The sequence below is a fragment of the Pogona vitticeps genome, chromosome 5 (genome assembly GCF_051106095.1).
Source record: "Pogona vitticeps strain Pit_001003342236 chromosome 5, PviZW2.1, whole genome shotgun sequence".
Taxonomy (NCBI): Eukaryota; Metazoa; Chordata; class Lepidosauria; order Squamata; family Agamidae; genus Pogona; species Pogona vitticeps.
The window spans coordinates 83,079,263-83,093,825 of NC_135787.1; the positions used below are offsets into that span (position 1 = coordinate 83,079,263).

At 39.5% G+C, this 14,563-nt stretch overlaps 1 protein-coding gene across 1 annotated transcript in view; it reads left to right on the forward strand.

Moving 5' to 3' along the window:
* Positions 1–5,910: 5,910 nt before the first annotated feature.
* Positions 5,911–14,563, forward strand: part of CCKAR (cholecystokinin A receptor) — a 45,751-nt gene continuing 37,098 nt past the window's right edge. Inside the window, exons 1-2 of the mRNA XM_078376796.1 lie at positions 5,911–5,920; positions 6,428–6,679. Coding sequence (XP_078232922.1) covers positions 5,911–5,920; positions 6,428–6,679 — 262 coding nt within the window. The remainder of the gene's footprint in view (positions 5,921–6,427; positions 6,680–14,563) is intronic.

The window sequence follows — 14,563 nt, forward strand, 5'->3', positions numbered from 1 at the left end:
ATGAAAGCTCAGTCCACCTTCTTGCCTATCCACATATGTGGGATTTAGAGATATGAAGCCCGCAAATGTAAATGTACCAGTTTTCTATTATAATTAAAGACATCAGTAGTTATTAATCATAACCATGCAAACCCTGAAATGAAAATATTGTATTCCAAGAAACAGGAGAAAACTGTCTTTTTTGCATTGTTCAGGAATAGAGGACACTGCCCCATACTGAGTCAAACAAGCACAATGTCCTTAATGTCCTTTATTTTTTATAAACAAAAGCTGAAATCTATTCAGTAAATTGAAACTAAAGTAGCCCATTGAATCAAAATGAAAAACACTGAGGAGTTGATTCACCAAATCTCTGCTGATTCCATAGACCTACTCTGGATGTGGCTTACTACCAAATTTCAGGCTTCTCACTGACAGAAGCACAGGCTCTGAGTTCTTCTTTGAGAGCCAGAAAGCTCTTTAAAAGGATAAACAGCATTGCTCTTCACATACAGTCACACTGGCTGAAATCCCATTGCTTAGTACAGCAAGTAACATATGGAGTAGATCCATTGAATCAATGGGAATTTGGTGAGTCAATTCCTCAGTAACTTCCACTGACCCAATTGCTCTGCTTTAATTGCAATTTACTATGCTAAGATGCTATGTTACGATAGCATCTTAAAAAGCAGAGACATCACCTTGCTGACAAAGGTCCGCATAATCAAAGCTATGGTTTTTCCAGTACTAATGTACAGAAGTGAGAGCTGGGCCATAAGAAAGGTTGACCGCTGAAGAATTGATGCTTTTGAATTGTGGTGCTGGAGGAGATTCTTGAGAGTCCCCTGGACTGCAAGGAGATCAAACCTATCCATTCTGAAAGAAATCAATCCTGAGTGCTAACTGGAGGACAGATCCTGAAGCTGAGGCTCCAATACTTTGGCCATTTCATGAGAAGAGAAATCTCCCTAGAAAAGACCCTGATGTCGGGAAAGAGTGAAGGCAAGAAGAGAAGGGGACGACAGAGGATGAGATGGTTGGACAGTGTCATCGAAGCTACCAACATGAATTTGACCCAACTCCGGTAGGCAGTGGAAGACAGGAGGGCCTGGCGTCGGACATGACTTAATGACTAAACAACAACAACAACATGCTAAGCAACAGGATTTTGGCTATTGATTACAATTTTCCCCCACCAAAAACTAAAGTAAAGCTTTACTAGATTGACTGACCAAACGGATTGAAATGTAAGAGTGGGTGATATCACCCACTTTTATAGTTGTGTAATCTTGGGGATCACAGAACCTTCTCTTTGTTCATCTGTATTGATTGCATCTTACAGTTTGATCTGGTATGGATTATCTGCTCAGAGAGAAAGGCACATAGTTTCCAAAAATCTGAACACATATGAAAATATACCTCTTTGGTGGCTGGTCTTGGACCATAATAAAGTTTTATCTATCTATCTACCTCCTTGGGTCAACTGCCTGACGTAGCCCCAATACCTATCATTGTCTCTTCCTTTCTCTTCCAGCCAGCATTTAATGTTCCAGAGAACTTATTTGGATAAACATTCATGAATGAGAAATCATACTCTCAAATGAAGCCTGCACTTACTTCCTTATGACCAATCACAAACCAAACCAACATGCAAACAATGGGAGGCATGAAAATGATAATCTTACTTTTTTTTCAACACTTAAAGGATTTCTGCTTCTAATAATTGTCCAATGCATATAGTATGGGACAGAAAATTCAGTTTAGGCATTCCAGTTGAGTCACATTTTACTGGACAAACAGACTCCTTAGAGAACTCTTAGAATAGAGAATTATGGGATTTTTAGTCCAAAATATATTTTTAAAACCCCATCCTTCATGATGATAACATGCAACCACACTAAAAAATACTCGACTCCAGACACGTATTTCTGATCCAGCTGCACAGTTAAAAGAGGAAAGTAATTATAAATGAACATTAAAAGTTACAGTTAAATGCAAAAATAGTGAATCTATCTTTCATTAATCTTTAATAGCAATTTAACTGAGACTTAGGTTGTGGGGAAGGAACAATTGATTACTAGTAAGCAAGTAGCTACTCTAAATAGTTTCACAGAGTCTCATGGGGAGATATTTTCAAGCCCTGTTACTCAAAAACTTATTTGTTTGTTTGTTTGTTTGTTTGTTTGTTTGTTTGTTTGTTTGTTTGTTTGTTTGTTTGTTTAACTTATATGCCGCCCACTCTACCCAAAGGTCTCTGGAGATGTCTGGAATTGAACCTTCATCATACCAGTATGTAATTGTACTTACTGGTTTGTGATTCTTCAAATTAAATGGCAGAAACTATGGTACTGGCGAGAGTGTAGTATAAGAATTTGAATATATTGTAGACTTTTCAGAATTTGGTCGGAGTTTTAGCCAAAATCCAAAACAGAATTTTCGTTTCATTTAGTCGTTTAGTCATGTCCGACTCTTCGTGACCCCATGGACCAGAGCACGCCAGGCCCTCCTATCTTCCACTGCATCCCGGAGTTGGGCCAAATTCATGTTGGTAGCTTCGATGACACTGTCCAACCATCTCATCCTTTGTCGTCCCCTTCTCCTCCTGCCTTCACACTTTCCTAACATCAAGGTCTTTCCCAAGGAGTCTTCTCTTCTCATGAGATGGCCAAAGTACTGGAGCCTCAGCTTCAGGATCTGTCCTTCCAGTGAGCACTCGGGGTTGATTTCCTTTAGAATTGATAGGTTTGTTCTCCTTGCAGTCCAGGGGACTCTCAAGAGCCTCCTCCAACACCACAATTCAAAAGCATCAATTCTTCAGCGGTCAGCTTTCTTTATGGTCCAGCTCTCACTTTCATACATCATTACAGGAAAAAACCATAGCTTTGATTACTCGGACTTTTGTTGGCAAGGTGATGTCTCTGCTTTTTAGGATGCTGTCAAGGTTTGTCATCGCTTTCCTCCCAAGAAGCAAGCGTCTTTTAATTTCGTGGCTGCTGTCTCCATCTGCAGTGATCATGGAGCCCAAGAAAGTAAAATTTGTCACTGCCTCCATGTCTTCCCCTTCTACAGTGGTGCCTCACATAGCGAGGTTAATCCGTTCCGGATTAATCATCGCTATGAGAAACATCGCTCAACGGAACCAAAAAACCCATTAAAACGCATTAAACTTGGTTTAATGCGTTCCAATGGGCCCTAAACTTACCGTTGAGCGAAACTTCTCCATAGGGGTGGCCATTTTCGGGCCCTCGCAAAGCGAGGCCGTGGCGGGAAAAGTTGTGGCGGCCATTTTGGAACCGCCGATCAGCTGTTTTCCCCCGCTTCGTTGTGCGAAAATCGCTAAGCGAATCGCTTAGCGATCGTCGCACAGCGAAAAAACGGCATAGGGGCCATCGCTGAGCGAACGCTCCAGCGATGGCCCGGACCCCCTCGCTATGTGAATTCATTGCTCAACGGAGCAATCGCTAAGCGAGGCACCACTGTATTTCCCAGGAGGTGATGGGACCAGTGGCCATGATCTTAGTTTTTCTGATGTTGAGCTTCAGACCATTTTTTGCACTCTCCTCTTTCACCCTCATTACAAGTTTCCTTAATTCCTCCTCACTTTCTGCCATCAGAGTGGTATTATCTGCATATCGGAGGTTGTTGATATTAGATGTTCCTAAACCAGTGATCTAAAACATTCATTTTAGACTGTAAGCTTAAATTTATCTGAGTGCCTCCATTCATATAGAAGTGTTATAGATTCACTAAGAAGAGAACCTTCTCTCTGATGGCAATTCAGTCTGGAATGCTCTCCCAAACAGACACAACTGACAAAATGCTATTGTCCTTCCAGATTAAGAAATTTCTGTTTGTCCTGGTCTTTTAAAGGGTTGCTACTAGTCTGGCTGTAGTATCCTTATTTTCCTGCTGCCTTTTATTCTGTTATTGTTACAGAATTTTTGTTTCACTGAATTTTGATTAAATCATTTTTATGTCTGTTAACATATTGGTTTAGAATGCACTGGGTGAAAGGCAGTTTAGAAATAATTTAAATGAATGAATGATTTGCTTTAGTGTTCTGGTGTTTAACAGAGACCAAAGAAGTTATGTGTATTTAGAAAGGAACTGATTCTCGGATTCTTTGAAATATCGCTGTGGCCTCAGGCTGTTATTCTGTGCACCCACTGGAGTGTGTCTCACTGAAGAAATTTGCTTTACTTTTGAGTAAACATGCCAAAGAACAGGCTGGACAAATCTGATTTGTGGAACTTGAAATGATTTACTGACTCATGTTCATAACTGTGTATGGAGAAGTCCTGAGTATATGTGAGCAGCTGAGCAGTTGTGCAAAGGGTTAATTTTGTAATCTGTGCTCAGTATCATTATGATCCCAACACTGGCTTGGTCAATAAAAGAAAGGGGTGGATCTAAAAGAGAGGAAACAGCGTGTTTGTGTGCATGCATGCATTTCTGTCTGCGGCATCCAAGCTGTCTCATGTCTTACTAGAAGCAACCGTTCCCATGCTTCATAGAACTCTGTTGAAGACGTATTCCCCATGGCTGACTGAAAAAAGAACTACCTTGGACAGCTGACACCTCTGTCAAAGCCTCTTGCTACAAGATTTTGTTTAAAGGCCTGCTTGCATTCATCAAAAGAATGACCAGATAGTCCCAAACTGTGCTTTCTGCTGCAAGAAACTGCTTCGGAGAGTGAATGATGGATGCACTTAATGACAGCCTACCTAGCATAGATGCAAATCTTTCTGCACTTCTGTGCGATCTCTACGCAGAAAATTATACCATTTTCTGTATGAATGATTATCAGCCTTATAAAGGTAGGTACTTTTCTTTTTAACTTAAACAATTAAACCAACCAGGTTCACCTGTAGTTAATCTATGACCAATAAATGATTTTGAGTCCCTCTATCTGAAAAAGGACATTTGTTGATGCATTTTGATAAAAGCCAGAAATGAATGCTTTGAATTTGTGAATATAAATTTGTGAAATCTAATATCACCTATGAACGGTATGCAGGTTGACTAGAATATTTAATAGTTGCAAAGCAGGGCTGAAAATATTAAAGAGAATAAGTTAAAATACTACTAAATTCCTACAGTGGTTTTAAAAATCAGGGTGAATTTCATTTCAGCTCTTACAAGCAGTATGTAGAAGGAATTAATATACATGGATGTTATTGTCAAAACATGTGGTTTTAGATTACTATCCGAATGTCTAATATTATGGTTTTCCAAACTTCATAAATTCTGTTTTTAAGATTTCATATTTTCTGAAACATTCTTTTGTACTAAGCAGTAATACCGTATAAGATACTCAGTGCGTCACCTTTTTAAATGAAGCGGGCAGTGTATTCTAGGAAGACAATAATCAGCCACAGGATCTGACAGCCTTTTCAAACTGTACGTGGGCAGCTATCAGAGGCCAAGTAGATCAAATAAAGGCATAGTTTAAACCTGTCTAGCTACAACATTCCCTTGCCACCCTTTCTACTAATTTGTTTCGATCAACAACTGAGATAGTACCCCTTTCCAATTACTGTAAGTATAACTTCTTCCCCTTGTCTGGGCACAGCTACTTGTCCAGTAAAATAATGCAGAGTTCCCATTTGGACATGCAAAGCCACTAATGTGGAAAGCAGAGCTGTGGGAGCATTTTTAGGGGAGATGAAGGAAGCAGAAAGACCTGCTTCGCTCTTGTGCCGGTCATCCGCTGGTCCGGTGTTCTTTTTCCTTTCCCCAACACCTGCCACGTTTTCCAGCTTGACTAGAAAACAATGCTGCGGAAGACCAGCTGGTGAGGTCTAAGGCAGGGAGAAGGCTTGCTGAGGAGAGGTAGCCGACATGGGCTGAGCACCTTTTCTCCTGCCTATTTTGTCTTCCTGGCAAGTTCCCCCCTCCCCGACACCCCCCCCACTGTTTTGCACATCAACAATGAACACAGGTGAGGGTTCCTAAACTTGTTGGTCCTCACAAAGCTGGAAAAATGTAGCAGCAAAAAAGTTCCGGTCTCTTAAGTTTGTTGTAGTCATTTGGAGACACGAATGTTGGCAGATGCACAGTGGTGGCAGCTGAAAAGAAAGGTGGGGATGTGAAAAACGCCTTGCAAGCAACCATAGGAGTCAAGTAATGGTGGGTGGCGGTGACATTTGAGGAGTAAGCTACTAACGCCAGGGGTCACCCCCTCCTTCCATTGCACTGTAATGAGGAGCACTGTCATGTGAGGTTGAGGAAAGCTACATTTATTGAAGTAGACTCTTAAACAGAACTGGAGCCTCACCCCGTTTCGTACATGGCTGTGTTACACTGTAATGAAAACAAGTCTCATACCACTTGCAACAGCTGTGGGCAGTTTGTGACATCTCACAGTGCTTTGTCCAGTTCTGATAATTTTCCTTTAATTTTTTTTCCTTTCTTGTCTCCTTTTCCCCCCTTTTTTCTTCATTTCCAGATTTGGGCCAGACAGTTCGGATTTTTCTGTATTCTTTGATCTTTTTGCTCAGTGTACTGGGCAACACTCTTGTAATCATTGTGCTGATCAGAAACAAGAGGATGAGGACCGTCACTAATATATTCCTGCTGTCGCTGGCTATCAGTGATCTGATGCTCTGCTTTTTCTGCATGCCCTTCACCCTCATTCCTAACCTCATGAGGGATTTCATTTTTGGCAGCACTTTCTGTAAAATTACCAGCTACTTCATGGGTGAGTCTTTAAACAGCCATTGTCTCATTGCCAGAATTTTTTAAATTTTCTGCCTTCCAGTGGATTTGTCTGCTAGGTATTCCTGTGGAACTTGCCACGTGATCCTTTCATATTTCAGGGGATTCTGGGCATGTATTTCTCCATTTTGTTATATGTATGTCCTGCTTTTCCTCTGCAGACTTCAAAATAAAACTAGTCCCCACTCCCACCCCCAATTGCTATCTGGGAGATGGTAGGCGAGGCTGAGCGAGAACGACTGTTCCCAAGTGGACTTCTAACCATTCCTTAGAGCTCTGCGTGAGTCCCTCCTGCTTTGGTCACTGAATTGCCTTCTGTGACAGCAGCAAAAAGAATGAGTTTGCTTTTATATGGGGGTGTGGGGTGGGGGATGGCAGCAAAATCTTTTTGAAAGCAACCCATCCAGATTTAAAGCAAAGCATTTTAGAGGCCTCCTGGAAGAGCTAATTGGCATCAAAACAAGCCACTTACTAGATAAATACCTTATTTGAAAACAGATGTTATAGAGATGTCTAGCTCACACCAAGCCACTGAATTTTCCAGCTGCAGGAATTGCAGTGAGTTGGGTTGTGTTTGGTAATGTATTTCACCAGCCCTGGAAGTTGCCCACCAGTACTGGATGCCACACTGAGATCTTCCAGATTGCATCCCCAGTTGAAATAGGGTGCCAGCCCAGACTGTTGGGCTTATGGTGAAGCAGAGATTTCTTGAAGCACCTGCCATACTTTCTATAGTTGCTGCAGACCGCAGGGAAAGATCATTAATGGTACAAGGGCTCTGTTCTTCAGGGAAGCCTATCTGACATTAGTAATCTTCTCCTTGAGAAATTCTTGATAATCTTTCAAAGAACCTCAGAAGAAAATTTGTAAAGCAAATATCTTTTGCAATATCTTTTTAAAAAACATTTAATTTGCTTACATGAAAGGCTTGGCACTTTCTTTCAACTTGTAATATGCCTATTTAGAAAACAGGACCAGTTGTTCAAGGGCTAGGATTTCAGCCAGGATGCTCCTGAACAGCATATCCATTTCTCTAAACAGGATTTTGTGTACAGGATCATGCTGCCTGTCACTTCAGCACACATGCATTGTGTTATTTCAGCCCATATTTTGCTCTTTCTATAATCTTGATACACAGCTTGTGAGGAGGGATATCATCAATGTGCCTTCCTCCCTCTCCTCAGTTGCCAAAATCACAGTATAGAAAGACACAAACCTTTCCAAATGAGATCTCAGCTGGGCATTTCTGCTTGTATGCTGTCAAGGGAAAGACAGGTGCCGTGAAGCATCCCTTCTCAGAAGTACTCGCTACTAGGACAATTTTAGAGGAAGAAGTAATTCATAAATACCGTCTTAGAGGGATTCTGTGGAAAGACACTCAGACTGAAGTGTAAGAACATTTTAATGCAAAAGAAGTTGGCAACGTTTGTGTTCAGGAATCCCATGGGACCCCATAACTATTCATGTCTGTAGAGGTGGCTTTGGCTTTCAGCACAAGAGAGTCTGGAAAGGGGAGAGGAGGTACCGGGGAAGTGGCTGCAACATGGGAATGGGAAAACGAATGTGTAGTATATTATAACTACAGATTATTCTCAACATGTTGCCTTTTGTGAAATGCAGCTTTGGATGGGTAGATGGTTGGGAGAGATATGTTTTATCAATTATAACTGCTACAAATATTGATATGTAGATCAGTTTGAAAACTTTCAAAATCTGAAGCTGACATGGCCTGCAAGATCCCCCCCCCCGTGATAAACTATGAATAACATTAAAATAATGAAGAAAAGCTGTGATAGCCCCATATGATTTGAAATTTGGGTGATCTTTAGTAAGCTATTCTATTTTATTGTGAGATATGTGGTTTGAGACAAGCAAACAAATAATATCAGATTTTTTTTAAAAAAATGTTGTGGTACCTTAAAGATGGTTATATTTTAATATGAACTTTTATGGATCAAATCCACTCCTTCCTTCCTTCCTTCCTTCCTTCCTTCCTTCCTTCCTTCCTTCCTTCCTTCCTTCCTTCCTTCCTTCCTTCCTTCCTTCCTTCCTTCCTTCCTTCCTTTATTTATTTATTTATTTATTTATTTATTTATTTATTTATTTATTTATTTATTTATTTATTTATTTATTTATTTATTTATCTAAGCCATTAATAAGTGAATGGCTATTTATTATATTAATTATATCTTGATTGCTATTTATTATAGCCATTAATAAATGAAGTCTACTTTCCTACCCAAATTAGCTAAATTCCACACCCAAATGGGGCCTTTGCCCGACACTCAGCCAACCAATTCTGTATCACCTCTACAAGGGTGTTTCAGAATTCCCATTTTCTCATTGTACCTCCCTTAAGCAGGATTCAACTTGGGTCAGCCCAATATATTTTTCTGCCTCAGGTGTAGCAGAAAATTGAACCCCTCATTCAACACTCCCCATGTCAAAATACAGACTACCTAAGGCTGGCTCAGATGTTTCAGTGCAGGGGGCAGAAAATACCTTAATTTCTTTTTTAAAAACCCAGTAATGATAGAGAAGATAAGAAAGAGCTTGGTGTCCTTTCAAAACAAGCTGCCTGAGGTAGTCACCTTACATTGCCTAATGGCAAAGCTTGGGGGTATAATGTTCCTGCCATGAAGTATACTTGATGTTTTTATTTTGTTTTGTATATTTTGTTAATAAAGTATATGGCAGTTCTCCAGGCTGCAAGAAAAGGGAATGATTCCCACCTCATATTCCCCCTTTTGCGGAGTGGACATGGATCTCAGTAAAACCTGCACATTGAGTATGTGGAATTTTGAGGGACACAAACTCCAAGTAGAAGGCAGAACAAATGGGCTCATGTGGAAGAGACCATAGTTACCTGTAACTAGTTACTTTTCCAGTTATGCAATAAGAGGGATTAAAGTTACTTCATTTTCTGCTTACTTTTTAAACAGCATTTTAAGGCAATTTTAGAAGACTTTTTGAAGTCCATTATCTTATCAATCTTTTTTTTTTGCATTTTAAAAAAAGTAACAGTAATGAAAAATTAACAAGTAAATGACATAAATTACATTTCCACCACTTTAATGAAGAATTGCAATGAGTTACTCCTCAAAACCTGTAACATCAGTTAACCAAACCCAAGCTGTGCCTTATTATAGGTACCATGCCCTGATTTGAACCTTACATTGTTTTAATTTCACTTGGCCTCTTTTGTTCCCAAACCATTTCGATTACTGTACTTAGTTCTGAGCTTTTCATGGCTAGAATTATTAACATTTTTTTAATGATGTGAGCCACTCAGGCCATTGAATAGAATGGAAGAAAAACAAGCTAATATGGTTGGTAGACTTGTGTCTCATGTATGGTATGGTCTCAGCCTGTTTGTTTCTTTTACATTCATAATCTCATTTAGTTCTTTCATCAGTGAAGTATTATTTGTTAAATGAAGTCAAGTCTATCAGACTGAAATCCTGAGTGCACAGATGGAAGTAAGTCCTATTGTGCACAGACAAATTTATTTCTAAACTGATTTCTGTAGGTTTGCTTTGTCTGGTTGCAAATCTATGTCTATTTAATTGAAAATAAGCCTCATTGGCTAAAGAAGCCCTTGCTTATAAGAAAACATAATTTAGATTAAGTTGATAATCAGTCAGTTAAATTAATTGATTTGACTGGCCAAGTCACCTGGAAATATATGAACCTTTCAACATAATATTTAGTTGTCCTTAAAACAGTCTACTGACTGACAGCATCTGGTTAGAATTATTTTCTCAGTGCCAGTAATTTTTTAGACTTGTTTTCAGCTGATTGTATAAGCTCAGTGAAGAAATTTTGATTGTAATTCTACACATACCTACGAGTAAATTCTATTGAACTCAGTTTGACTTACTAAACATGTACATGATTGCAGGCACTCATTGTTAACTGATAAAAAGAAAAAGTATGTCTGTATATTTGCTATATCATTACCATCACTCGTATTCAGTAATTTTGTTTTACAGTGACACTTCCACTGAGATTATTTTAAAAACCTTCTATTTATATAGAGACAATTGGGTATGGAAAAATATGTACTGTATGGTCTATAGTCAGTAGACAGAGAGGGATTTTTCTTGTAGTCTCATAACATTGGAGTTCACAATCTCCAATTAAATCAGTTGACTGTTGGTTTCTGGACAAACAAAAGGAACTGTTTTCGTAGTGACACAGCACTCCTCTTAATGAAATGAATACAAATTTCAGAGATTGCTACCAACCTAGACTGGAGGCTGTGACACAGGGCAAAACTTGCAATGGCTACTAAGCATAACTTTTCAGTGATCCATGTTCTGCCTGTCATCATCATTCATGTTCAGGAGCAGGATAGTTCTAAAGTACAGAGAATTTAGTGAATGAGGGAGAATGCTGCTCATATGCCTTCTTTACAAACTCACAGAAACTATTGTTGAAAATAAAATATTTTAATGCATGGATATACTGTATATGTAATCCTACTCAAGAAGGCCCTTGGCAATAGCTCTTCTTATTGAGGGACTGCATATCCCATCACACAACCATTAGGCATGCTGGTTGAGACTGATGAGAACTGTAGTCCAATAACATTTGGAAGGCTACCAGTCACCACCACCTCCATTTTAGAATAAAAAAAAGATCTGTGCACAAAATTACCAGTTTTTATGGATTAAGGAAGGGCAACTGTTTTATGTCTACCAAAGGGCATTTATACCTCTGATAGTTAATACTCTGAGAGTAAATGACAAGATAGATCACACTTTGCTTGGAAGCTTCCTTGAGGTACATTCTTAGCCATAATTGGACTTCAAAAAATTGAATTATAGTGATTGACTTCTCATTCTTCCAAAAGTCATGAGGACTTTTCAAAAAGCTTCTCATCCTTGGATGGGAATTGAAATGTAGCTTTTGTGTAATGGCAGTTCCATACTAAGAGGTGTGTGTCTAGAAATATGCTGGTTCATTTTAGGGGGAACTAGTCATCTTTAAACACTAGCACTGTTTTCCTAGCTATTTTTGCTGATCAACCTCTGTATTTTGAGAATAAACAGATGGTACCAAAAAAGAGAAGAGTTTCTCACATACAGTAAGCAAATAAAATATGGTTTAACATTCCCCACATAAAATTGTTCTTAGATTTGGCAAACTGAATCAGACACACTGAACATATACAGTAACTGGGTATGCTTGCAGGACAGCTGTTGTGTGTGAGCTCCTCTGATTTACTAAGGCAGAACCCTATTGCAATTTCTGAATAATCCCCCTTTCATTTTGTAAAGGCATTTTATTTCTCAGCCAATTCTTGTTGGCATTCAAACTACTTGTTTTCCCTTTGCTCCTTGAAGGTAATCTTCCCCGTTGGTGCTTAATGGTATGTCCACCAGATATTAATTTGGAATTATATTCACATTATGTCCCTACTCTGATCAAAATACCACCATAGCTTCAACAGCTCTGTGAGGTGGGATTGAAAATATGAGAGAGTCAGATACTTGCTTCAAAGCGAAAGTGAGGATGCAACATTTTAACCTTAGAGAAGTTTTTTCCTCAAGTCTCAGAATGCCCCAACTCACATAATCACTGAGCAGCTTTAGGAATTCTGAGAGTTGTAGTCCAGAAAATGATGTCTTCCGTGCTCCACAGGTGAGGTACTGCACCACAGAGCTCTTGTTATTTGTTCCCAGGAGCCCAACTCCTTGCTTATCATGGTAGTGGATGTCCCAGGAGTGTAAGCAGTTTGATTGTTGTGGGTTTTTCAGGCTCTTGGGCCATGTTCTGAAGGTTGTTCTTCCTAACGTTTCGCCAGTCTCTGTGGCCGGCATCTTCAGAGGACAGGAGTAGCACTCTGTGCTCTGGTGCAGTTTGTTTGGGAGTTGAGTATTTACAGCTGTGGGATCAGCTTTTGTCCTTTTCAGGAGATGGGTGATTATGGTGATCAGTGTGTTTTTGTTGTGGGTGTATTGTTGTGATAAGGAGGAGAGACTATCTGTCACTGTGATTGACGGGTGTCGTTAGCTAGTCTTTTGTGTGTAGTGATCACCGGTCCATGTGACTGTGTAGAGTTCATTGACCTTGCCGTTTGTAGACACAAAACAGCTGCCTTTCCTTAATTAATAAAAATTACTAATTTAGTGCACAGAGCACTACCCAAACAAATATCCTCCCTTCACATGACAGTAATAATACTACAGTAGTAATAATGCTAGAATTAAGGTCTCTGCTTCAGTCTGACCATCTAGTCAGTGAACCCAGTGCCCCTTAACACACCTTGAGGTGATTTAATGCTTATCTCAGATCTAATCCAAGATCAAGCTCAAAGGGTGACTTATTGCTTCACCCAGCAATTCTAAGAGAGACACTGAAGACACTGTTGGGCTAGTACATGCTTACTTAAACTTCATGAAACTTACCTCTGTTAATAGGCATAAGATCCATTTGAATGCTTCATTATAATCAGCAACAACTATAACTTATCTCCTGCGAAAAAGATGCACATATGTCATTATAAATAGAAAAGAAGGATCAAACTAGATATAATGCTAATTCCAATCATTGTTGCATTATCATTTTAAAGTACTGAATTGCTTAATGTAACTGTATAAGTGTCATTAAGATCATGATGGACAGGGAAGGCGGTTAACCTTTCTTGTCCTGGTGCTATCCCGGTAAAAACCATGTTTATCCATGTCTTTCCTTATGGCATGAGTGTAGGTATGTGATTTTTGGGTGGAAAGGAAAGGTTTAACCTACCTTCTGTATGTGTTATGGCCCTGACAAAAATCACCCCCCACTCCTTATGTGGTTAAAAAAAAACTATACAGCAGCATCCCAGGAACTCCCTCTTGTCCCTAAGAAATTGCAGTTAAGGCACTGAGTAACTTTGCTTCCTTCTAAGGAAGCATATTGAGACTCATAGCTGTAGAACTCAGTTCTCAGCTATGGTGCATTAAAGTGACAGGTCTTAAAATTAATGGATACAACCACTTATGCACGTTTACTTGACAATAAACCACATTCAACTGAGTTGAACGTATTTCCAACTAAACATGGATGGGCTGGGCCTGCTGGGCAGCTAGGGGAAATAACCATTTTCTCTGCTCTCATGGCCACGTTATCTTCCAGACAGCAGCCTGAGGGCAGAAGTCCATTTTGCTGCAAAAAGTGACCCACCTCTAGTCTGTCAGGTGCCACAATAAACCATTAAGCACTTCACGGTAATGCAGCTAAGGTTTTAAATTTTGTTTAGATATTTCAGGCTGCATTTTGCATGTTAAGAATATGTAAGAAAAATAGCAGGGAAGTATGCAAACTCCTGCGAACCCAGCAGTTTGAAAGCATGTAAATGCGAGTAGATAAATAGGTACCACCTCGGTGAGAAGGTAACGGCATTCTGTGTCTAATTGCGCTGGCCACATGACCACGGAAACTGTCTATGGACAAATGCTGGCTCTATGGCTTTGAAAAGGGGATGAGCACCACGTCCTAGAGTTGGACACAACTGGACTAAATGTCAAGGGGAATCTTTACCTTTACCTTTATGCATTCTCTACACATCTTAAATATTTAAAAAAATATCCTTTGCTTGACATTTTGGCCACTTTTTAAAATGGATAACAGAAGTGCTACATAAAAATAATTTGAAAATCCTGTGCCCAGACTTTACCATATTTGGCACAGACTATCTGCTACAACTGTGCCAGGTTGGATGCTGATCGGAAGCCCAATTTAAAAGTTATCTTTTTATTTTATTTTGTTTTGTTTTGGGCTGCCCTCATTTTTAGAATTGCCTTTTAAAATGTTGATTTGCTCTGCTACATAATAATATACATATAGGAATTCTATTGTTGTGGTACATTCCAGATAC